The sequence below is a fragment of the Athene noctua genome, chromosome 2 (genome assembly GCF_965140245.1).
Source record: "Athene noctua chromosome 2, bAthNoc1.hap1.1, whole genome shotgun sequence".
NCBI lineage: Eukaryota > Metazoa > Chordata > Aves > Strigiformes > Strigidae > Athene > Athene noctua.
Window position 1 is genome coordinate 123,800,384 of NC_134038.1, and position 25,578 is coordinate 123,825,961.

General features: G+C 37.4%; 1 protein-coding gene across 6 annotated transcripts in view; it reads left to right on the plus strand.

The window, feature by feature from the left end:
* Window positions 1-25,256, plus strand: part of NEBL (nebulette) — a 266,260-nt gene extending 241,004 nt beyond the window's left edge. For 5 of the 6 annotated variants that reach the window (XM_074900171.1, XM_074900169.1, XM_074900166.1 and 2 more), the window contains 2 exons: window positions 14,870-14,985; window positions 20,494-25,256. In XM_074900171.1, coding sequence (XP_074756272.1) covers window positions 14,870-14,985; window positions 20,494-20,670 — 293 coding nt within the window. In that variant the 3' untranslated portion in view covers window positions 20,671-25,256. The remainder of the gene's footprint in view (window positions 1-14,869; window positions 14,986-20,493) is intronic. The other variant, XM_074900170.1, reaches the window with a different exon arrangement.
* The last annotated feature ends 322 nt before the right edge of the window (window positions 25,257-25,578 follow it).

A 25,578-nucleotide genomic window follows, 5' to 3' on the forward strand; every position in this document is an offset into this window, starting at 1 on the left:
AAGCTCATGTTATGTAGGAGACCTTAGTGGATATTAGGACAGAATTTTCAAGTGTCTTTTGTTGCATTTTAAAAATGAGTGCTAAAATGTCATGTATTTGGAGGGGGAAATGTGTTACTGATTTGCTGCATGTTCACATTTATGCTTGTCTCCTTCAGCATAAGTTCTTCAGATTCAGTTCACTTGCTGCCACCAGACAAGTAGTGAGAACTAACATAAAGAGGCCTTGATCTGAGGTTTAAGGTCTTCCTTTCTTTATTCTGATGAAAAGGGTCTGCTGCTAACATTCAGGTCTCTTGCCTTTGCCTGGAAATCTACCTTTTTTTACTCACACTGGCGATCCAGATACACAATTTTCAACAAATCATGAATAGTCAATCTTTATTATCCATCATGAAAGTAAGATGTAGGTTTCTATGAGAAAAATTAAAATTTGTATTAGATTCTTCATTGATACTACATACCAATTGGTCAGGTCCAGAAAAAATTAGTGCATACAACCTCTAAGGAATAAATATGGGCATGCTGGCAATTTGACTCAAAAGCCTATGAAGACTGCAGAACACATCCTACTGCAGTATCTTCCCGTGGGATATGGGTACTTAAATTTTGAAGTCTTTATATAGCTTGGAGTGGAAGTTAAGTCAATGAGAAACAGTAAGTCCTTTCATCTCTTTCCCTAGTGGCACGTCCTCCTTGCGTGATATGAGCCTTCTGAAGAATAAAGGCTCCAAAGTAGCTGAGCCTGCTCCCCTCCCTTTTTCCAAACTCCAGGCATTATCTTTCTCCTTTCTCACTAAGGCAGGAACGTATTGTAGGCCATTAGAAGTACTTTTGTTTGAACCACAATGTGAACACAGCCCTGCAAAGAGCAAATGTAGACTTTATGTATTATTGTATATGACTGGCAACAGCCTCACACTGTGTACCAGCTCATGGAGAGGGCTTTTGTTCCTCAGCCTGGCACTGATATTTTAATCATTGATTTCAGGGATGTTTCCTTCTCTGCCCCTAACACACACCAATATCTATGGCTCTGTATCTAAAATACTTATTTGTAGGATTTGCCCTGAGGCTTTGACATCCACCCATATATGCCAAGAAAATCCTAGAACAAGGAGCTGTGCTGCTGCTTCTGCTCCTGGTTAGTCTGATCAAAAGTCAAATGAAATGGCAAAAACAACTCCTCATTTCGCAGGCTGGAATTGCAGAGATGCTCCCTGGTATGTGGGCCAAGGAGTCTACTTGTGTTGGGACAGTGGTAGTAATCTTCTCTTCTGCCAGTAGATGGAAGAAGAAGAGGAAAGGAAACCGGATTGGTTCCCTTCCTTGCTCTATTCTTCCCTTAATTTTTTATAAAAAACCTTCTGGTTCTGAGGATGGGAAAAATCACCATCAGTAAAGGAAAAGTCAAAGAAAAAAAGAGGGAATAATACCTGATTGGTTTTTATATTGTAATATAGAGATCTGTCTCCCATCTCCAGGTGCAGCTGGCAGGAATACATGGCAGAAATCATTCACCCCTCTTCATATTCACTTGCTAAGCTCTGTCATTTTAAGGAGGTCAAGCAGAATGACACAGCAGTTGTGTTTTCTTCTCTGGCAGCCAAGGAAGAATGGTTCTTTTATGTTAGGTAGCTGAACTCTGTTTCCATGACGTTGTTCCCTAGAGTCCGGTAATCAAATATGGCATTTGGAGGGAGAGGAACTGTAGATTTCACAGGAAGAACTGTAAGCTTTTGTGGATTTCTTGTCCCCTTTCAAGTGTATCAGCAGGCTGTACTGCCACAGAAGGCTGAACACATCAAAACAATGCTCTGGGTACTCCCTCTTGTTGAGGGTCACGTCCACACTTCCCTTATCCACCAGACTCTTACATCTGTTTCTGAGGGTTTTTTTTTTTTTTACTAGATGGTGCTTTGGTTTTGCTTCTTTTATGTGCAAATCCCCAGCAGATATGCCACACTGAAGGCTAATGTGTGGGAAAAAAAAGTCTTCTTCCACTCAACAGCATCATGGTAAAACTGTGCTTTCCCATCTTGGTAATCAGATGAGTTTCTGTTCTTAAGTGTATAATGTGGTACAAATGCTTACAGCCAAATAATGAATACAACACCCATAAACCTCTTGTAGTATTTTTGAACTTGGCTAAATACCTCTCGATGTAATATGAGCACAAGTGCATGAATATGTTTGGCACCTATCTGATACCACAAATTATTTAGCATGAACAGTTTTTGTTGTTAGAGAGCTTACACTCCTTCAAAACTAGTGACTCCTGGTCTCCTGTTCTCAAATAGATTTTTGCCAAAATGATATTGTTTCCTTTGCAAAGGTTTGCTGTAACCACACTGTACCCCAAAAGGACTTGTTCAGACAGCAAGACAGAGCTTTCTCCCTTCTGAAAACTGTAACTTTGATTTGGAGATGTGTCTTGCTTTTTCAGGTTCTGCCTCCTGTTTTCAGTGATTCCTATTGCTCAGAAGGGCATTTTTTTTTTTCCTGATTAAAAATAATGACATTACAGATAAAGGAATTTTTGAAAACAGTGGGAAGTTTCCTGATGTTAGAAAGATGATACCTTTTAACCTCTAGGTTTGAGGTAAGAAGGAAAATTAGATGCAAGGTCAGTTGTGAGAGCTCAGATTTCAGTGAGAAGCAGAGTAGGTGTGTTCCTTGCACATGTGCTAAATTCTGTATAAGTTTCCATGAAAGGATTTCCAACTGTTTAATATGTAATCTGGTCTCCTCTGAATAATCCATTTCAGCCTCTTAAACCATGTAAGTCTAAGAATCCAGAATGGCAGTGGGACCACATTTATGCACTAGCTTGAGCATTATCAAATCTATCTGTCCTAGTCTGCCCTATTGGATTTTTAGTGTCCTCTGCTGAGTGCTTTGTTAATGCAGAACATGAGAGAAATTAGTCCAGAAGATTAGATTTCATTCTCTTTCATTACAAAGAGGTATGAAGTATCTATAAAATCTGATTTTTTTAATGTAAAACTTGAAACTTCATAAGACACTCCAAGTGAGGGCTAAGTTAAGTTTGGATTAAGGTTTGATTTAGGGCTCTTGGAATAAAACTAAATATCCCACATTGGTTGTAATACATTAAGATATAAATTGTGATTCATCTGAAAGCACATTTTCATTCAGTTTATGTTCACTGAGGATGAGTTAATGTTCCAGGGAGAGCTTTACATTTCACACTTCCAAAATATTTCTGCTTAAATTCCCTCTGCATATCTTTGATTCCCATGCTTCTCTCTTGCACCCTTGACATCTGGCAGCACCAAAAGGCAATTCTCACACATCCAGGTGGAGGAGAATCCAGAAGACATCCCATTTTCGATTTCTGTAGTGTGGCAGCAGTTCAGAGGATCCTTCTGTTCACCCTGCCAGCTGGCTGAGTTTGATGTTCCTTTTTCCTTTAAACAGTGAGCAGAAAGTGGAAGGGAAATTTTCAAGTGACTCAACAGTTGGAAGTGTTAATGGCTCCCATGGCGAGCAGTTCTTTCAGTTATTCAGTGTAGTCCCCTAGAGCAGCTTTTGATACACTTCAGAGGTTTTTATATGCAGCAGACAATAAATATAATTAGTAAAATTATGTGCAGTCATGTACTTGATCCTGGTTGATGCTACCCTTCCACCATTGCTCAGATTGACTATACCCACTATGCACATAAGTAGCTGCACAGAAGTCAAAGCACAGCTTCCCTGAGAAGAACTTGAAGGCTTCACTCTTTAATGCAAACAGGCAGCAGTTGATGTTCAGTAAACGAGTTGAAGTTGTAACTGAAGGTGTGTGGGTAGTGTAACATGTTAACATAACCTTCATTTTACTAACTCTTTCCATTTGTGATGAAGCCTAGAGCAAAAACCTGCCTATTCACAATTTAAGAAGGAATTGTAGCTTCCTGTGGTACACTGTGGCCCCACCAGGACCAAGGATGCCTCAGGCTGGCTTTCATACATTTTATGCCTTTATAAATAAAAGAATGTGATGCAGTGTGCAAGGGAAGGAAAGGCATATTGTGCTCTGTTTTCTCAGCTGAGACATGCTGCAGCTTAGGTGGAATGTCAGCCAAAAAAGTCAGCTGGCATTAAGGTTTGTTCGTCAGTGACACCACATCCTGACTGCAATTTGTATTCAGAACTCCAGAGCAGGATGCCCTGTGATTTGATTAAATCCATTACAATACCAGTAGGAGAACTGGGGATACGTGTAAGTATTATGATACACCAGTTACTAATAGATACATAGGCTTAACTCCTTGGATTGTACAGCTACCATTGAAGACTACTTCCAAAATAATATTCATAGCGGTTTCTGCTATAATCCATATAAAACGAACAGTGGCGCTCCTTTTATATTTGAACTGCTGTATCAGATCCTAAGACATACTATAATGTAGAACATATGTGTGGAAATTTATGCATTAGATGTTGTAGAGATGAGTTGAAGACCTTGTCTTTTAGAAACAATGGTAAAAAAAATCATTTTTGCAATCCAGATAGGTCAGTGGTTCTGCCAAAGCAAAAACAACCAGCCAAGCCCATTCCCACTCCCATAGCATCTGTATAAATTATGGTCCAAATACACAATCTGTTCTTCTCTAGTCCCGGTTAGTAATTCTTTTGTCCTTAGGTTGTAATAGTGTATTTAATGTATTAAATCTGCTTTTCTGAGGAAAATGAATGAACTAAACATCTATGAAAGATTTTGTAGCTGAATATTCAAAATGTAATTTTTTGTCAGTTGCCCTACATTTAACTAGTTTAGAATATTCTGTATTCATCATCATAACCCTGAAGTGACGTTTTAGGATTCAAAACAGGGGACAAATAGGACTCTACTTCTAGGGTTAAAAGGCAAATAGTTGAGGTAGTTTTATTTTTACAGTGTGGTGGTAAGAATTAGTCAGTGGGATATGGAAGGGGGATAAATGGTTTGTATTTTAAGTGAATGAAATTGTAAGTGAAGTAGGTTGTTGTAACTGCCCATAAAATTCTAAATGTCAGATATTGAATTCATAGTTTTTAAAATCCCCAAAACAATTCTTCGTAGAAGTTGTATAAAGACAATAATTGTTGTCATTCATTCTAAATTGTAATTTTGTGTTGTGTTCGCTTCCATTTTAACCTGTTTTTTAGCAAAACCCACAAAAACATGTAAGTATGAGTGAACACTACAAACAGCCTCTTCCTATATTTTTAAAGGCTGGTAACCTTTTGAAGCATTTTACATACTGAATTTTCTGGGAGATAATTTACCACCCTATTTTATAACAAATACCTTAGCTTTTGTGTGAAAAAGCTAATGTTTTAAGGTGCTGCTATGAAATTACATTTATCAAATCTGCTCTGAGTGTTTATGGTCTTACAGTCCTAAATGGCCGTTCCAAAGGCAGTGTCAGGAAGCTGATGGCATTTTCTGTTCATTAAGATTGTCTGTGCTGCCAGGAGAGGACTAGCTTGGGCTCTTGCAGGCTGTGAAGATGCCACTCACCACCTCACTGCTCCACAGTCAGGCACAGTCACAGGCAGGGACTCCGAGTTTTTTGGATCTGATGGCTTCTCCTCTCCTGTTGGCAGAGCACAATATTACATGTATTTAATACTTCACAACTCTGTGATGCTTTACAACTACAATAATGTGTTAATGATTGAAAAGACTTTTGAGCTGTGACTCAGTATCCTCCACCCCGTTTCTCAGTAGAAATGATGCTCTAAGGAATACCCACAAACACATCTTGGCAGAAATCTTCCCTGTATTATCCTCTTTTGGTGACAACATCCTCTTCTTTTTAACATTGACACTAGAAAACAGGACACCCTTGGGTTTTTTATTAGACTGATATTTAATACCTGCTTGCAGATACGACTTCTGGAGACTGTGCTAGCCTGGGCTTTCCCTGAATATAGCCCTTTTGTGCAGTTCATCTGAAGGGGAATGAAGGCCATACTACTTTTATTTAAAGGAAGAATGTCCATGAGAGACTTTTTTTTTTTTTTTTTTTTTTTTTTACATTAAAAAGTTTTAGACCCTTTAGAGAGGCTGGAATGGACCTCAAGAAAAATACTGCCCTGAAAAAGAATATAATTGAATTGAGTGATCCAGTTTCTCCAAATATGGAGAGTTAAGGAGAAGGCCTGAATGAACAGACACATAGACTATGATGTACTAGAGAGGCAGTTTGCCAACTGTTCTTCCACTGGACTAGCCAGTACTTCCCAAATTCCCACTCCATCTGCTATTAGATGTATGATGGATTTATGCAACAAATACTAGTGTAACCAGTATTAATATTATTGGCTGTTCATACAAATAAGGAATTTTGTAACAGGTGAAATTTTTCTGTTTGTGTTTTCTCTTTGGAATAACCGAAATATGAGATAGTCTCCCTCTATAAGGAAAGCAAATTACGAATAAAATACAGGATTTCATGTGGCATGAACATATTAGATGTTCTTTTTGTCATTCCTTTCAAGTTTTCTTTGTTTTCTTTGATATATGCTAAACAGCTCTGTGTGATCTTCTGTTGTAATTTCATTAAAAATTACATTTTAATTTCTATAGTGAAACTACTGTTAAGAGTTATAATTGTATGATTCTGCATTTCCCACAGTAATCCAGTTTGCGTGGTGGGTACATATATTTAGACACTAATGAAGTTTAGTTTAAAACATTTTGGTTTATCCATTGTAAGTAATCTTGTGAGTAGCAATCTTTTGATATTTTTTATCATGAATAATTGTTATTTTAATACAAAATAAATAATTTTGTTGATCCCCCCCTTGCCTCAGTTTTTTTCAAGGATTTTAAAATTGTATGGTTTATTTCTTATATCTTTATAATTTAGGTTATGGAAATTTCCTAAGCTAGTGATGTTCTGAATTTGCCATTGACTCCAAGTAGTTCAGAGCTTCAATTCTAATGAGGTCAGTGAGCATGGCAGATATTTTTTAGCACCCCGTGTGAATTAGGCCATACTTTCAGGTTGTTATTTCAACAACCTAATTATATCTGGGTTTGATACTCCAATTTACTAACTGATACTGACTCCTGTAATAGATAGTGTGCTGACAAACTGCTGCTTCTGACAGCACCACTGAGAGCAACAAGCCTGGTAGCTCAGACATCCATGAAAACAGCCTAACTAAGGAGTAAAGGGCAAGAAAAGAGAAGAAAGGAAAAAAAACCCCAAACAACCAAGCGAAAAGAAACGAAATGAAGGGAAAGTTACTGTTACAAGAAAAAATGCCAAGATGCTTTACCATGTTGTTCTCTACTGTTCTAAAAACAGCACTGTTCTGTATCAGGTCTCACCATCTGCAATCTTCAGGTTAGTGCTTTTTATATGCTTATGCAGTCTGACCTATTCCCAGTAAATTTGACTGTGCTGTGCTACTCTTTCTGACTAGAAAATAGTAAAACTCTATAATAGATAAGAGTTATAATCAGTTTAAAGTATGTGTTTCCATTTTCAAGCTTGTTTGAAAAGTTAATGCTGAGCAATTTAACTTTAGAGTTGGCTGGGAATCTTTCAATATTGTTCATCAGAAGATAGCAGTTTAATGCCAAACTTCTTCATAGGAATGCATCACTTGCGATTAATGTCTCAGTGCCAACCCCCTAATTTTATTAAGTTTTGAGATTGTTAAGGTTATATATAGCTTGATATTTTTGAAACAAACAATACAGCCTTACGTTGAAATATGTTTAATTTTGGAGTCACGTAAATTATAATAAACATTGATAATCATCAAAATTAAACCTAGATATTTTGAAATTATTGTCATAAAAATATTTCTTTACCTGATTTTTAAAATTTCTTTTTGCATGAACCTTTGAGATGTATTTTTTTTCATTCCAATTTGGGATATGAGCATTCTTGGCAATCAGTTCTGCACTGGAAAATTATAACTGATGTTTTCCTAATGTTATCAGTATCTAGCATATCTGTACTCTTCTGTTTCTCCTCTATACTCCTGTCACTGCTGTGCTTTGACTATCATGTTCTTTAGAGACTATCCCCTTGTACCAGGGGGATGCTACCTCATCTCAACCTCTTCACCATCTTTATGTTTGGGCAGTACTTCCACACTCATTAAAGTCTTTCAGTTCTCTTTCTTTCTGCATGAGGCTTAATCGTCTCTAAACTTTCACTATTAATTTTTTCAAATACTGTGGAGGCATAGGATACAAGTAGTTGAGCAGCGCATGCCACATGCTAGCACACAGGAGCATTTTGCATTATATGGGATGCAATGTTTGGAACTGAATGCTGGGACATCTGGCGGGAAGCATCTGTGAGAGGCTCAGCTCTTCTGTGGTTTGGACTCAGAGGGAGCTTGCATAGAAGTGAGGTGCTTGGGACGGCACACCTTGCGACAGCTGAGCTGATCCAGCAGTTTGCTGCCTCCTGCTGCCTGTGGCTTTGGGTGCCTGGTCCTGCCTCCTTCCTCGCACTGCATCTGTCGTTGGTCTGACGTAGCTCACCAAGCCATCAGAAAAACAACGCAGCTGAGAGGAAGAGAAAGGGTGGTAGGAGTGTTAGATTGCCTCAGCCAGCTCATGGAGCATCAACCTCAGATATGCAGTGGGAATCTGGGATGGGCTGCCTATAGCCTCTTTGAGACATATCACCTTATGACTCCTGCTGAGTTCTTCCAACATTTAAATTTAGCAGAGAATGATATTTAGCACATCATCTTTAAAAGCAGTCAAACTACATTTCTTCTCTTTTCATGCCTTTCACAGACTATCCTTATCATACCTATCCTACCTTACTTGCTGTCAAAGTATCAAGATTCTTGTTTATGATTAACCTGTGATATGGGCCTTCTTTAGAACTCTTAAATTCTTGGTTGACCACAGTTGTGTTCCATTTATCCTGCTGTTCATGCTTGGGCAGGATGTAAACTTCTGCAGAGTTAATGCATCAGCTTCTTTAAATCTCTCCTTAGAATTGTTTCTTAGGATACTTGTATGGTTAACACAATGCTGTGCTGTGTTCATCTCAAAAGCTTATACAGGAATATACACAGCATGGGAAATAAACAGGAGGAATTAGAGGGTGTGTGGTTGCTCAAAGAGGTATGCTGAAATCTCCGTCCTGAACTGAAAATTGACTGGACAAGGCCTTAAGCAACCTAACCTAACTGCAAATTTGGCCCTGATTTTAAAAGGGAGAGAAGCTATATTACCTCTAGAGGTCTCTTCCAACCTTAATTGTTCTATCAAGACCCTTTTTTTTTTTTTTTTTAATTGTGTGTTCTCTTGTATTCTATTGTCTCTTGTTTTTCACTTTGAATTCAAAGAAAGGAATCAAGCTTTTTGAAACTTTGTAACTTACATATAGTACTTTTACATATTTTATATGTAAATATATTTAAATTATAAATTTCAATACATATATAAATAAATGTTCTTTTGTCAAGCATTGAAACAGGCTACTCAGGGAAGTGGGGGACTCACCATCCCTGGAGGTATTTAAAAGACGTGTAGATGTGGCACTTGACATGGTTTAGTGGTGGACTTGGCAGTGTTAGGTTTACAGTTGGACTCGATGATCTTAAAGGTCCTTTCTAGTCTAAATGATTCTATTATTCTATGATTCATACAGTTTGCTTTTTTTCCCCCTCCAGATCTGTTTGGCATTCATTTTTCCTGTCCTTATTCAGGTTGATTAGTACCTTTTCATCAAAAGTCTTGCTTCAGATTTTGATGGACAACTCCTGGATGGAGTAACTGAATCAGACCCTGAGTGATGTCAGGTGCATTACTGTGGAAGTAATTTTGTTGTTAGAAACACTGAATTCAGTTAGATTCAGGTGAGAGTTGAAAACTGTTGATAGTATGCAAATATGCCAGTCTTGGTAAGTGATGATAATGTACCACTTTGTTCAAGGATGTGACTGGTAATACAAATTTTAACCCAAAACACTTTAAATACTTTAATGATGGGGAACAGCAGCCAACATCTGGAGGAAGTGGTAAAAAACAAAATATAAAGTACCTACCCAGAGTTTGTAACTGAAGTTACCTCCATGACACTTTCTGGAGAAGGCTTTAAAAAGGTATTGGTTGTTGTTATCTGCCAGCTTCAATGCAGCAATGACAGTTTACCCTAAGGCTGTATCTCCTTAGCTATGTATTCTTGAAACTTGAACTGGGAAGGGGTCAAGGGGCTTGTGCAGTTCAGGCAGTGACCCATCCACATGAACAACATGAGGTGTGTACCATAGTAACCCAGACATGTATTCTAGACCTACGCTTCCCCACTACTTTGACAGTGTTTTCTGCTGCACAGGACATAGTTGTGTAATTTCTAAGGGAAGGGCAAAAGAAAGAAGGAACTGAAAGTAATGGGAGAGACTTCCTAAAGTAAGACCATGAGGGCTGCTCTAGACATAGCAACCTGTGAAAAATAAAGCATAAGCAAGGCAAAACAGGCGAAGGACTTCAGTATATGTGGAACAATGTGATTCCCATAACCAGCTTCATCTGTTTCGGGGGAGTTAGTGATAATGTCAGTAACACAGAAATGCATGATGATGCTGTATTCTGGCTCTATTGCAACTTCTGTGCTTCTCAGAAAATCTACAGCTTGATTTCTAATGTCTTACAGACACTAGAATTAAGCACATAATAAGAATTGTCTTTTTACTTCCTGCTCTCTCATGGTGGTGGTGTTATAAAATGTTGCAATATTCTTTGTGAGTTCTCCGAAGACTTAGTAGTGAAATCATGAATTGAGATAGCATCAAAATATGAAGAGAAGTATATGCTTAAAACTGCATGATGTCTGTAAGAGTAAATGAAGTGATTGCTATTTTACATCTGGTCCAGTAAAGAGCATGTGTTTCAGTAAATGGAAGAAGTTAGTAGTGGGGTACCATGGGTTGTCAAGGTTCTGCTGTACAAAAGAATGAACAAGAGTTTAAGCATGTTTTGATAAAATATACCTTGGAACCTACCTTATAAATGATTTTTCTTTTTAGCATAAACTTTTTTAAAATCTTGTAATTATACAATGCCCTCTTAATTGTTCCTTTCCTGTTTTCATGGTCTGACCTTTTTCTTTCTCAGTTCTCAAAGCATGTCCTGATCGGTACACACTCTGCAGACACCATTGTTTGCAGCAGCAAGTTGGTACTTGCAATCATTCTTTCAGCTTCTTTTTCTTGGAGGCTTCCTCTCTGTTTGCCTTTTATCTTGTTCATTCATTTTCCTCTCTTTTCTCTGGGGAAGCCTGTAAAGATATAGTAAGATATATATGATAAATTTCTTCAAGTAGATAATTTAAAATGAATATCTGGCTTGCTTGGCAAGTGGGACAAGAAAAAAAGTAAGTTTTGATACCTCAGAATGCATCTGGTAAAGTCTTAATGCAACAAGAAAAAACATCCACCTGTACTTCTGGGAGCAATGGTCAGCCCTCAACTCCCTCTCCAATAAATCTGGCTTCAGCTAAATGAATTTCATGTTCCACCACTGTGTTTTATTTTTCCCTTAGGTTAACTAAAACCATTGCTTTTGCTGCTGCTGCAGTCAATGAAGTTATAGAACTTTATACTTTGGTTTGAGCCAAAAGATTGCAGTTAACTGTGGGAGATGATGATGAAGAAACATCGAACTCTTTTTCTGCATCATTTAATCTTACCTTGAACTATCTGTATGTCACCAGAAACACAGCTCATATCTTTGTCTCTTCACTAATCTGTTTAAGATTCCCAAAGAAACAACCATCTTTAGTAGCTTTTCTAAAAAACTGTTAAAAACTATTATTTGTTATTTGCAGCCCTACTACAGTATTCTTTTAATGAAAAAAAAAAAGTATGGAATTATTTGATCAAGTGTCTTTAACACTGATATATGCTGATATATATGCTCATATATATGACACGTAAATAAAGGACTGGAAGGTAATTAGCAAAGCTAAAGTTGGAAATTTCCTTCTTTTTGTTTGTATAGAATCTTTTTCTAATACTTCAGCTTCTAATGCTTCCCAAAATTTCTGTTACTTTGAAAGAAATGCTTTATTTCCCTGGGCTTACGGTTTCCATTGTTGCAGGTATATTAGCAAACAGGTTCACTGAGACAGGTTGACAGAATTCTCTCAGCTTGCAAGAAGCTGATTGCAAAAAAGGAAAGCATGTCTCAGACCTGCTGCTGACAGTTGTCACAGAGGCAGAAGGCATGGGTTATCTTCCCCAAAATTAGCCTGTCAATTTGGAGGCTATAATGACACTGACCGTCAGTAGGCTTGCTACCTTATGCTGACAAGGAATGATTGGTAGGAATTGAGAGAGATCTGTTTTGGGGAGAAGGAATCAAGAGTAAAAAGTTTCTCTCAGCATCTTCTCTTAGGAAGAAGAAAGGGACTCTCGCTCGGGGTGTTTGCCCCTGCCAGAGACCAGGAAGAAGCTACCAGCACTTTGTCACTGTGGAGCGAGCAGGGTGCTGAGTGATCAGCAGCCAGTGTTGGCTTAAGATACTACTTCCTATTAAGTGAAAAAGTTCAAGCTGTGCTCAGTTTTCAGTGCACAAAACCAGGTCACTGCTGGTATTGCAGACGTGAGACTTCGTTGGCTTCTATGAACTTACCTACTGGTGGTAGTGAATTAGGCAAAATATATATTCATTCCATCTTGTTCACAGAACCTTGATTAAATTATGTTTTTCTTTATTTTCTTACGAAGGGCTACATCTGGTCATGTAGAAATAGATTGTAACAACACTGAAACAAATTATTTGATGAACTATTTAGGACGATTCACTTAATGCATGATAATCCTGTGAAAATGTTAATGAGCAGCAATTCTCTGATGATTAAGCTGCTTTAAAATGTCTTTGTACTCATATGTCATTAGAATGAACTTGGCACTTCTGAAACATCCATTATTCATCATGTTCCAGTGTTGCATCTGACTGCGTATCACTTTAATTTCATTCACTTAGCAAAGCAATCTATTCATTACAATAGTTTGAAACATGTTTTCTAAATCAGAAAAACCCTAGTTAAATTACAGTATTATATTTACAAGTATAGTAGAGCAAAAAGTAACATCTCAAATTGTAATTGCATACCTAGTGCATTTGAATATGCTAAGTAAAGCTAAATGGATGTTTTAAGAAGAACCTTTGTTGAAATCAATGATTTTGTTAGCTGGGGAAGCGGGATAGGTAAAACACCTTTCTGAAAGCACAGGATTGATTTTTCTTTCTGAAATAGTTCAGCAAACATTTTCTCGGTAGTTCTTTTTGACACACGTTTATTGTCCTGATCAGTCAAGCAGCAGAGAAGGACAGAGTATTATTACTGCAAATACGAATACTTCTTTTATTTTTTATGGAGGTTTCCTGCTGCTCCGTATTTTTTCATTTTAGAAGTCCTGGGTCCTTCCATACATTGTGAACCCCATTAAATACTACATTTGTTCCTTTTTGAATCTGTGTGTGATGGCTGCTCCAGAAGTGATTCTTACTTCCCAGCATGCTCAAGAGATATATCTCAGAAAATATCGGACTGCTGAATCACTCCATGTTTGAAGATTTTTGACTCATGAACTGCATGGGCTTCATCTCCTGTAAGGAGAAGACAGCTTTTATCAGAAGATTTAGGTAGAATACCAGCTAAATCGACCACTTGAAGAAGTATCAGCAGAAATACATTTTCTTTCTGATGTAGCTAAATGAATTTCCAGTTGAACTAGTAAAATTCTTGTAACAGTGGAGATGGGCTAATAACCTCCACACAAACCAGAAATCTTTATTCTCAGAGTGCATGAGAGTCTTGCAAAACATGCACAAATATGCGGTGACTAAACTTGTAATCTTTAGATTTTGAAAACAACTGCAGTCTCTTAATTTTGCTTTAAAAAAATCTTATTGGGCTTGCTAGGAAAACCGTGAGTAGTCACTTATGCCGTTTATTTTTCTCGGATTTTTGATCGTGTTTTTAATGCATTCTGTTCTGGTCTGTTGCTGAAGTAAGGTGTTTAAGCAGATATGGAAGGTTTATGAATGCTTTCATAGTATCTAAGCAATAGAGGTAGGGAATCCTTGTTGTTTGCATTAACCCTTTCAGCAGCTCTTGGTAAATAGAAGTCAGCATACTAATGATTAGCGTATAGAATTGTTAAAATAATGTAGTTGTTAATATAATTGTTAAAATAATGTGAATATAATGCGTGTTGAGGTGGAACAATTGTGTGGTAAGATGAAGATGCTGAAAAAGGTAGACTTGAAAATATTTAAGTAACCATTAATCTCTCTGTGTTTGGTTAAGCATGTTGATGGAATCGGAATAAACTAAGAAACCCAACTGTGGGCTCACTTTTTTACATTTTTGTCTCTTCCTGTGAATCACAGCCCTTCTTTATTCATAGCCCAATAAATAAGAGTTAGTTTGCAGTGAGTTAAGAATTAATTGCAGAGAATTTCTACTGAAGCATTTCAAAACTGTATTACTACATAGTTTTTTTCATCAATCTTTCCTTTAAAAATGGCACTTTATGGCACATGATATGTAGTGTGTCATCTATGGCAGTATCAAAGTTGGGTTAGCGATGTCTCAAGCTTTTGTACACCTTTTTGTGGTCCAGCTTCTTAAGGTACATTAAGCTTTTCCTTCCAACTAACCTTGATAGTGTTTGTGGATATATTGCTATAGCTTTGGCTACATTTATATGTAATTCAACAAATGAAAAGCCTTATGTTGTATATGGAAGTCATTCTGAACTGTTTCATACTGAGGAACTGTTACTTACAATGAAAATAATCTACAGTTTCTACAAAATTCTAGATAAGGACTTTTTTTTAAACTTAATTATGTGTCTGTATTTCTTTAACACACAGCCCCTGTTCTCCCTGGGGCGTATCAGCAAAGCCAGTCCCAAGGATATGGATACATGCACCAGACAAGTATGTCATCCATGAGGTCCATGCATTCACAACCTCATTCAGCAGGTCTGGTGAGTATTGGATTTAAAGAATTATTTTATTTGGTAAGCAACATCATCAGCTATTGCAAAATCTCTTAAATATGAGTGAATTGGTCCGCTTGAGATTTATAGTTGGACTGTTTGACTGTCTTAGTCCTAAATGTAAGTGATAAGTCCTCCTGTATAAGAAAGATTAAGTGACTGAGGGCAGTGACAAGAATACATTAAAAAAAATCATTTATGATCTCCAGAATGCAGAGAAATAACTGAATCTTCTACCTGCTTAAAACAAACAGTAGACGCGTGGACAATATTTCACAGGCTGAGCCCTGATGTTACGCTCTGTGATGAATTCAGACTTCTAGTGCTGAATGAAAACCACTGATCTCTTAAGATCACCCTGTTGGTTTAAATTTGTTTCAGATTTTCTGACTTGCCGATTTTGTACTAGCAGGCTTTGTGCCTATCCATATTACTCATCTCCGCTTGTGTAAAGCTAGCTCAGACTCCATATTGGTGTGCCCTTTCTAATTCAGCAGAACAGTCATGTACCCACTCGTGCCTGAAATCAGATCAAGTTATACTGCTGGGCAACTGAGAAGCAGCTTTATCACGAAACCATAGCCACAGTCAAGAAATTCTTAATTATGGTGGATGAGAATGTAAAGCTAGAGTGAATATTTCATTTTAGAAGTAGCTGGTCATGAAAGGAGAGCTGAATGGGTGTTCAGCTGTTTTTTTTAGGAAAATGAGCTTCCTTTTTTCTTTTTGAGCTCTTTGTATATATAGTTCAGTTTTAATGCTTATGAAATTTTAAAATATCACATCACTGCCTAGAGATTTTGTAGCTCAGATTCAGTCACCTTTTACCTTAAAAATATTGACTTGTAATTTTGAATTCTAAACTACTTTTAATAGATGTGTATTTACTACCTCCGTCACCTTTTGTAGAGATGAAGTATTTAATTATGAACCAAACTTACAGCTTGATTAGATGAAACTAGTGTTCTTCCAGACTGAAACTCCATGGCATTTTATATTGTAAAGATCATGAGGTTCTGTGAGGTTTGGGTGCTTCCAGGCTTGCCAGTTTCTTATTTGCTTTGGGCTGAGGGGCTAACTTGCTGAGAAGTCTGGGATCCAGATACCTGCATCTTTGGGTGAGCCAATAACCTGAGAAAGTCTTTGGACGGCTGTGAGGCAGCTGATACTAGAATCAGCCATTAATTTCCAAGGATATTGCAAGGCACTTGGGGAGCTGGCTGCTTTCCAAAAGGGCCAGAGTCCAAAAAGTGGGAGACCTGGAAGCCTCGGCTTTGCCAGCAAATTTGCTAGTCAATGGGGAGCAAAGCAAACAGCCTTCAAATCCAGCAGCTAGAGAATTGAGATGCCTGGAAATCCCGAAATGCACTTAGTAGCCTTCACAGCTATATCAGCAGGTAGATGGCTACTATTTCCCTCATCTCCCAGTGACTTACCTGGTGGGCTGCCTGCTGAAAAATGTAATTTCAGTTGTCTTGAGAATCACCATTTGCCTCTCCTCCCTGAACTGGGAATGGGAAGGTAATAAGAAAAGGAAGGGAGTGACATTAAAGCAGTTTAAAAATAAAGAATTGACTGTCTTCTTTAATGGGATTTCTTATCCCTTTTGTGAAGCTGTTTTCATTTGACTTTCTTTTAAGTGATAATAGCTGTTTATAGTGGGGAAAAAAGGAAATAGCAAACATCATGGTTTGAACAGATCTTGTTGCTCTTAAAAACCCAGCGGTTTCCTTGAAGACAGTAAACACCAAACATAATCAAGAACTGATGGTCTGGTGCTGACTGCTAACTTGCTGGTCTAGTGAGGAAGACAAAGCATGATCTTATCACCCCAGGGGTGATGCTGCTGCTCCAGAAGAGGCATCTCGGATGCAGCTAGAAACCTGGCATGCTCCTTTGTCTTTCCCCTTCACATCAAAAGGCTATCTTTTCTTTAGCCTGTGCAGTTTATCCAGGTGTGCTGGGCATGTTACACCCAGATATTGGGATGATACAAGAGGAGTCTCAGTGTGTGATGGGGGAAACCCCTGGTTGTGGATGTGTTTAAATGTAGTGATTTGCACAGACTGGAGATTGATAGCAGTCTTGGAGGGCTTTTAAAAAGTGGAGTGGACATGCCATAGGGATCTGACAAATTTACACAATGTTAGGTTCATTGCTGCCCATTCAGTTCTCGTCTTGGAGCAATACTGCCAGAGGTGCAGTGTCTTCTGGCTAAGCCAGGGCAGAGGAAAGAAATGAAAGAAAGTAAGAGAGGGAGGAGACTGGAGGAAAGAAATCCTAGCCTGAATAATGATCTTAAAGCACAAGTGGTGTTAGAGACTTAACTAAAAGCAATGAAGGTGACAAAGCTACACATCGGTGCCTAAATTTGTCCAGGACATCTCTAGGGCGAGAGACGTTAAGATCCCATGGGTTATATCAGGGTGGAGATGATTGGAGGGTTAGCTGCTTTAGTAAAGCCTACCTTTCAGCAGGTTTGTGGCATTATTATCAAATCAGGGTCCCCAAAAGACAGAAGAAAATTTTATAATCATGTCCACCAATTTCCTATATTGGGAAATGGAAATTTTCCAATTTTGGTTTATTTAATTTTTAGCTGTGTTTTGTATCAGGCATTACCCTAACACAGTCCTGGTAGATTCCCGCCCCCCCCCCCCCCCCCCCCCCCCCCGAGTTAAACTACGTTATTTTCTGATTCTTAACTTTTGCACACTTTTTCCAAGCAGTTCTGCATAATGCATTGAATGAAATTGTTGCTCGGAGTACAAAGTGTTTTATGACAGACCCCTGAAGGCTGTTTGGCTCTTCAGAAAATAACAGAGGGTGTTCTCACGCCTTTAGATAACTAAAAGCTGTAGGAAACCAAAACCTAGGTTACAAGCTGGCTTTCCTTGATAGCTGCTGTATGTGAAGGACACTGGAACAGGTACTGCTCCTTGCAAGGAGCGATGCATAGAATAAGTATAAACTGGTGGATGAAGTGGAAATATGCATCTGTCAGCTCACATCTGGCTGGAGAGCTGGAGTATGACAGCTGAGCTTCAGCTCTTCATATGCACAAGACTTACTGTTCTGTCTAAGCAGTAGCTGCAAGTTAGACCTCTGAGGAGGTGGGAGCTAAACCCCAACCTTTTCTTATGTACTCTTAGTACTTGCTAAACTCGCTACTGACAGAGGAATAATTCACTAAAATGCATTTTAAAAATCCCTGCTTTGAGTCCTTTAAGCATTGTAATTCTCAATTATGTAGCCCAGACTTCACTCTGAAGTGATAATTAGGCATTAAATGCTAACAGGATTATTATGGAGATTTCTCCTGACAGCCATTTAGCACCTAATTAGGTGTTAAGGCCATAAATTTAGGTTTCTCAGTAGCATTTAGGGCCCTAATAAATTTTTTTAAAGTTTGAAATTACCAGCTTGTCTTCACAACTGTGCCACCACAGTGATGTAGTCAAGCTGCCTTAAAGGAGACAGCAGTAGTATGTCCTATGCCATGATGCTCAAAGGATGAGTGAGCATCCTTCTGAGTGAGGAAAAACTTCTCTGTTTTTTTTCAATTTTATATTAGTTTAATAAAACATTTAATCTCTTCCTCCAGTCCTTGCCCACTGAAGGGAGACATATAAGCATGGCTCAGAGAAAAATCCATTCTCTTCCTTATGACAGATATAGACTTACTACCATTTCTCTTAAATGGACCTTTTATTGAAATAAATTGTTAAAAGGACTAACTGCTGCTGATCTTGATGTAATAGCATATTTTTTACTGTTTTCTGGAGTTAGTTTCGAGGCTCAGTAGAGAGATCATTGAAATACTTGGAAAAAAATAAAGATTCTCAAAGGCATAGACCATTCGTTAGGATTGTCCAACCGCTAGTTTTCTAGTTTGTGAGTCTTTAAGGAATTTTTGGTGATGACATCACCCTCCCAATTAGTTGCTTCAATGTAGTGCATAAACGATGATGCTTTTTTTCATCACCTTTCATGAACGCTTGGAAGACATTAAGGAACCACCAAGAAACCATATACATCTGGTTGGAAATTGCTCTTGGTCACAGCCTGTAGGGCAGCAACATTACAAGGCATGGCAGAGAACAGTTATACAGAGCAAGACTCAAATACACTTCGGAGAGGTTTGTTAGGAAAGGTAGTGATCCCCAGTGTTTAACCAGGAGTTGATTCCTCTGTAGTGTTTAATCTGGACTACCAATGATAAAGGCAAAATCAAGACAAAAAGTGTATTTCTAGCATGGGAACAATAATAATGAGTTACCTCATAGTGCTTAGATTAGATCATCCCACATTTCCAACAGGTGACAAATGTCTTACTGTGTGTGACAGAATCTCCATATTTTATGAAAATAATTTCATTAAAAACCCACAAAAAATCATATATGAGATGGAATAAAACCAATCCAGAGTTGTTTTCCTCAGCTGGGAAGTAGAAGAAAGTTTGCTTCTCTTAAAAGGTTCAGACAATAGTACTACGCATTAACTCAAATATTGACTGTTTTAATCTTTTTTCTCTTTAAATTCAGCTAGATATGGTGACGTATCAAAAATTACTGGTAGAGAAATTGAATATTATCAGTGATGCTTGAACGGCTCTTCTGTCAAGAGACAGTATAAGGAAAAGAAAGTACTCCCGGGAATTTTAAAACGAGCTAGTTTTGTTCTGCTGTTAAGATGCAAGGGGAGACTGTTCCCTCTGATTTTGAGAGTCCACACTGAATTCCAGTAAATGATAGAATTGTATTGGTTATGAGTGGAAATAAATACTCTATTAAGAAAGAAAATGGAAATCTTGCCTTACAGTGGACAGAGTTGTAGAGAAATTTGGCTTAGCTAATGATAGGACTTTGTGTTCTGTTTAGATCAACCTTTTATGTGAATGTGCAAAACAAGTATTCATAAAAAATATTTTTGCAGACATTTTGAAATCTTGTCTATTTTTTTCTTTTTTATTTAATTAGATAATCTATTCCTAATTCTTAATTTAGGGTAAAATCCTAATGAAGTGAAGGACATTCAGTGAGATGCCAAAGTTAATGACCTGGATGAAGACTGTGTTTCTTTTCCGTAGTGAAGAGACAGGAGAAGCTGTTTGGGAATCATGGAGATAGGGAGCAGAAGCACAGCTAGCCATGGCTAGGTGCAATGAACTGTTACGAGTGAATATATGAAAGAACAGTTGGAATATTTCAAGAGGCAGTGAATGGCTTAAAATCTGTTTGTATGAGGACTTTGTGCAGTGTAGGTTCACAAAAATAATAATATTGGTACTTGGAAAAAGGGGCTATATTCACTGTATATTTGACAGGGTGGAGGGTATACCATTTCTTTTCAACACGTAACTTGTGATTTCTCTCTCTGCCTTGCTCCCTCTGTTCTTTTTTTCTGCTCTTTTAATTTTCTTTGTGCAAAGAACAGAAAGAATCTATCTCTGTTTAGGCCTGAGACTTTACAGCCTTGTTTTCTTTCCTTCAACAGAGAACATACAGAGCTATGTATGACTACAGTGCTCAAGATGAAGATGAAGTTTCCTTCAGGGATGGTGATTATATCATCAATGTTCAACCAATTGATGATGGCTGGATGTATGGTACTGTTCAGAGAACTGGGAAAACAGGAATGCTTCCAGCAAATTATATTGAGTTTGTTAACTAACTTTTGTCTCTAGTCCTTTGAGCTTTATTATGATTTACTCAAAATCTAACCTTTTAAAAAAAGTCAGAAGAATCTTTTAAGAGTACATGTTCATTACTTTATCACTGCTATAAGAGTCTGCATTCTCACTCAGAATCCAATTTAGAGTCCTTTAAAGTAAAGATAAATTATCAACAAGAAGCTCAGAGCTTTGAAAACAGCATTGCTTATAATAGTGCTCCCTCAAAATGAAAAACATATATGGAAGCCTGGTGCTGCCAATCCTATAAAGATTTCAGTCAATTAGCTGTGAAGGGGAAATACCTTTTCCCTATACCTCAAAGACATTATTTCTCTTTATAATAACAACCATAAAATCGATTCACTTCTTATGGCACTCTGAAGTCACACTCAGTTAACACACTGAGTCTGAACACATCTTCAAATTATTAGGGAGGTGTTTAATGTTTGAGCAGTTAGCATCCTAATAAAAATAAAAATGTTGAGTAGATAATTCAGTCATTTGAAATAATGACAAGTGATATGCTAGTAAAAAAAAAAGAAATACAAAATCCTACTGCCCAGCAGCCTTACAGTAAACAGGTCTGTTTTGACAGCAAAAATTTCCCGATTCTCGCATACCCACATTTATTCCTGGATTACCCATCTTCTCTGATTTCCAACACTGACCTCTTCTATCAGCTTTGCTTGCATCCCAGTCCATCAGTTAGATCCATGCCTGGTTCTTCGGTATCTTTTCCACAGAAATTTCCTTGCAAAGACTATCTAGACTATAAAACCTGTCAACTCTTCCATTTCCTTCTAATAATACTTAGCATTTAAATAGAAACTTCCATTAGGGCAATGTACAACCAATACTTCATGTTAGTTCCTTTACCTTCACCTGTACTGCTGTAAATAAATACCCTGTGTGAGGCCCCAGTGCTGTGCAGTCACACAAAGCCTGCGGTCACATCCTTCCTTCCTACCACAGGTAACTTGCTTAATGGCTGCTTTGCTGATGAGCTAATGTACCTACCCCTGCTGCAGAAATACTTGCACCTCCATTGAAGGGTGGAGGAGAGCTCTGGTTATTGTAGTGCATTTCAGCTCAATGGCCTATTGCTTCAATTTCCTCCAGAAATTTTGGTGATCCAACAGTGGGTTGTACGCTTGCCAAATGATAAATGATGGAGAAATACTATGTTTTCTTTTACTGATATAATCTTTCTCATAAATGACACTGAAGGGAAAACTAACCAAACAGAAGTCCAACATACTCTATGCCATCATGCTTCAGTTTAGCCATCCATAGAAAACAGTACAAATATTTTGCTGACAAACCTTCACATACACTATTTGGTGTCCATTAACTTATGATCAGAACTGAGAGATCCAGGTCTCAGTCTGTGAGGCTGAGGAGAGGATCGGGTAACTGGTGACACAATGGACCTGTGAGAGGATCTGTGACATCAGGCTTGGGTCACAGGGAAGTTGCTTTTGCTTTAACTGGGTGCCAGAAGGGTGCTGTGTTCCCTCCCAGGGAGAAACTCTGTAAGGAAGGGCAAAAGAGTTAAAGATTCACTGGGAACTTACTCCAGGATGCATACATGTGTAAGGAAGAAAATGTTTTTGCTGATAGTATAATTTGTGGCATTCAACCATGTGATAGAGAATTTTAATTTTGGAGTAGATCTCAGTGTGTTGAGCCTGTGCTGGCCTTCTTCCATTTCTGAAACTTTTGAAGTAGAATGAAATACAGAGTTTATAGACAATTTTGTATTTCTCATTTCACAAAGTAGGCAAGCCTCCAATATCTACAGAATAAAGAAGGCAGGCTGTATGGATTTGTTATGTCAACTGAAAATTGCCAGTGCAAATACCTGTTAGTTCTATTTTTCCATACAATTAGGAATTGGAAAGCTTCTGCAATTTTTTATTTTAGGTGTTGCTAATATGGGGCTGATCCCAGCTGCCAAACAGGGTGGAATGACTGCATTTAAAAAAAAAAAAAAATTAAAAATCTCCACGACTCTGGAATTGCCTGTGCTTTCTTGTCAGCATTTCAAGGCTAAAGCTGACCAGAAGCATCTAACTACAATAAATATGGTTTAAAACCAGGGATGCAGTACTGTAAATACACAGTCTGTATGGGTGACACTGCAGTAATTTAAAATTCTTGAAAGTTTTGCTGCAACAAACCCTTGTGCATTGCTGGTAACTTTCACATTAAATTAGCAAGCTCTGTAATTCAAATGGCTTTTTCAAAAGGCTGATGTGGTAAGCTGAGCTAGAAGCTCTGAAATACACAGTCTGCTTCTGTGTTGGTTTTCGTCAGCAGCCATCACCAGCAAGGAGAGGAATCCCATCTTGTGATGGCTGGCAAATTTTTCTGATTGATGCCTGAGGCAGAGTTGACTATCACTTGCTGCTGTGCTGCTTTATTAGCTGTGTAATGCTGACAACAATAAAAACAAGTTGTCAGTTTGTTAACCAGATATGAATAAAAAGAAATATAGGGAATAGATATATTGCATCAAGTTGCAATTTTTAGTGACTTATAAAAAAGAAAGTCTCCATCTATAAATTCACTAGCATTCTTCCTAAGTGAAGAAATGGCTTACAGTGTTGAACACTATATGTATAGTGAAAAGTAAATCAGAAAATTAACGTTTGGTAACGTTAGAGGACTATGTTATGCTAAACAATGGAAATAAAATTTTCTTTATGAGTTTTGAATATTCATTAGCCTGGCAAAGCAGCTAAAGCAATTTGCAAAATAAAAAAGATCAAGAAAAACCAGTATGTGAATTGTATTTCTCTTGAGAATGGTATGTCAGCAGAATTATTAAGATCTGTTTTAAGTTAAGTTCATGTAGTCAGGTTTTTATGTTGTATATGCTTAGTAATTCGTGTTCATATGGAATGGTTCCTGCTTTTTGATATAGAACAAACTTTAGTGTCATTATGCAGCTTTGTTCTAAGCAATGCTATCAAAGGCCCCAAATTATCAGAGTGCAATTATTAAAATGTTTTTTAAGATCTAAAATTTGTAAGGTAGGGAAAAGTAAGTCAACAACTAAGTTGTGCCAGCACAGGTTTTACAAGGCATATGTTGGAGCCTGTTACATGCAGTGGGACGTAGGGGTGAACAGATGTTCTATACTGTTCTGTCACCTTTTAAGTATAAATTCCTTTTTAACACAGCATGTTCCCCTCACCGTACTTTTTTCATGCAGACAACATTTTTCTGGGGAAAGGAAAAGGCTTTTAAGGAGCCGAATTTCCCAAGATGTTCCAAAGTTCAGGTTGGAGGTTCACACATACCCATTTTAAGCATTTTAGAAAAAAAGAAGATACAATGTGCTGTAATTCTTGCTAACACAAGTATAAATGTAGAATACAGCATAGACCATATTCAATACATATATAGAAGAACAAATGGGTGCCTTGCTTTTCATTACTCTTTCTTGCCTGGCTAATCTTAATTTTCTAAACAAAGCTACTTACAGATACTGCAGTTGTAATTTTTCATTATGGAACATTAGCATTTAATCTTGATGAAACAGGGTTTTCTTGATTACATTTGACATACCATAAACCACTTCAGCAGATTGGGATTTGACAGAGAATCACCTCCCATGGATTATATTTTTGACAAATGTGTCCCTACTGAGTGTTCCTTGGGGATATGGAAGGTCTCCAATACTTGGGAAAGGTAGTAATTCCAGTTTTTATTGTACAATGACTGCATGTCATCTTGTACAATGAAAAAGAAATGACAAATACAGAAGTCTTTGGCAGAAAGTGGTACAGGTTATAAAATGTTAGATTTTAATTATGTTGATTAATACTCCATTTAAAATACAGAATATGCTTTAGTTAGTAAATGTTTAAATGATATACTGAAACAGACAAAAGATGCTGTTGAAAGAAGATCTCCAAACTGATGTGCTGGCAAATGCAAAGTACTGGTGAGCTGTAGAAGAATAAACCATTTTGCAATGCTTTAGTGATTTTCTCCAGCTTTATGCCATAGGAACCCCATCTCTCCTTTTGAAAGAAAACCTGAAAGCTATATTTCCTAAACTGCCTGCACTACAACAGTATATTCAAAGGAATTTCATATGCTTCTTGTGTCTGATAAATAGAATTTGCATATTGTACTTAAGTTGTAATCCAGTTGTTGTTGACATTTGTTTAATTATTATTATTTTAGGGGGGAAAATAAGCTATACTGTAGCATTTCAATCATGTGTATTTAATATTACTATTAGAAATTGCTAGACCATTGGAAGACAGCAATGACTGTATTGACATTGATTAGCATGATGTGGAAACTCTCTCAGCTGTTGGTTTTTGCAGTGTGATATAAAAAGCAAAAATGAACCGCTGTGCAGTTTGGCTTATGTTTGCTTTAAAGTGTGTAAAGTTTTAGTTATTTTGCAAAACTGTACTGTATTTGGGAGTATACAGCTATGAAGGTAACACTGTTTTTCAAAGGACAGATATACTTACTCTTGGATTATATGATGTATCATCTTAATTTGGCTTTTGTTATGCAGAAAGTTAACACCAGCTATTAAAATATATTTTAGTAGAAATGCTTTAACTCCTTTTTCTTCCTCTACACTGTGAATATTTAAGCCTTGGTGGACTAGAGCAACATCATGCTGCCCAAAGTACTAACCTATGCAAACTAGTTCACATTTTAGTTGATGTCACAGTGGATGTAACATAACAATTTATTTTGCGTAACATTAAACGTCATTCAAATAAAATATTAAACCCAGCACTATGTATGTATTATATTCATAAACAATACTCTGAAAAGCTACCATACCCATTAATACAAGCTATAATATAAAAGATGTATATTGTTTTAATTAAGGAAGCTTTGAGTTTTCAAACTTAAGTAGAATATTTAGC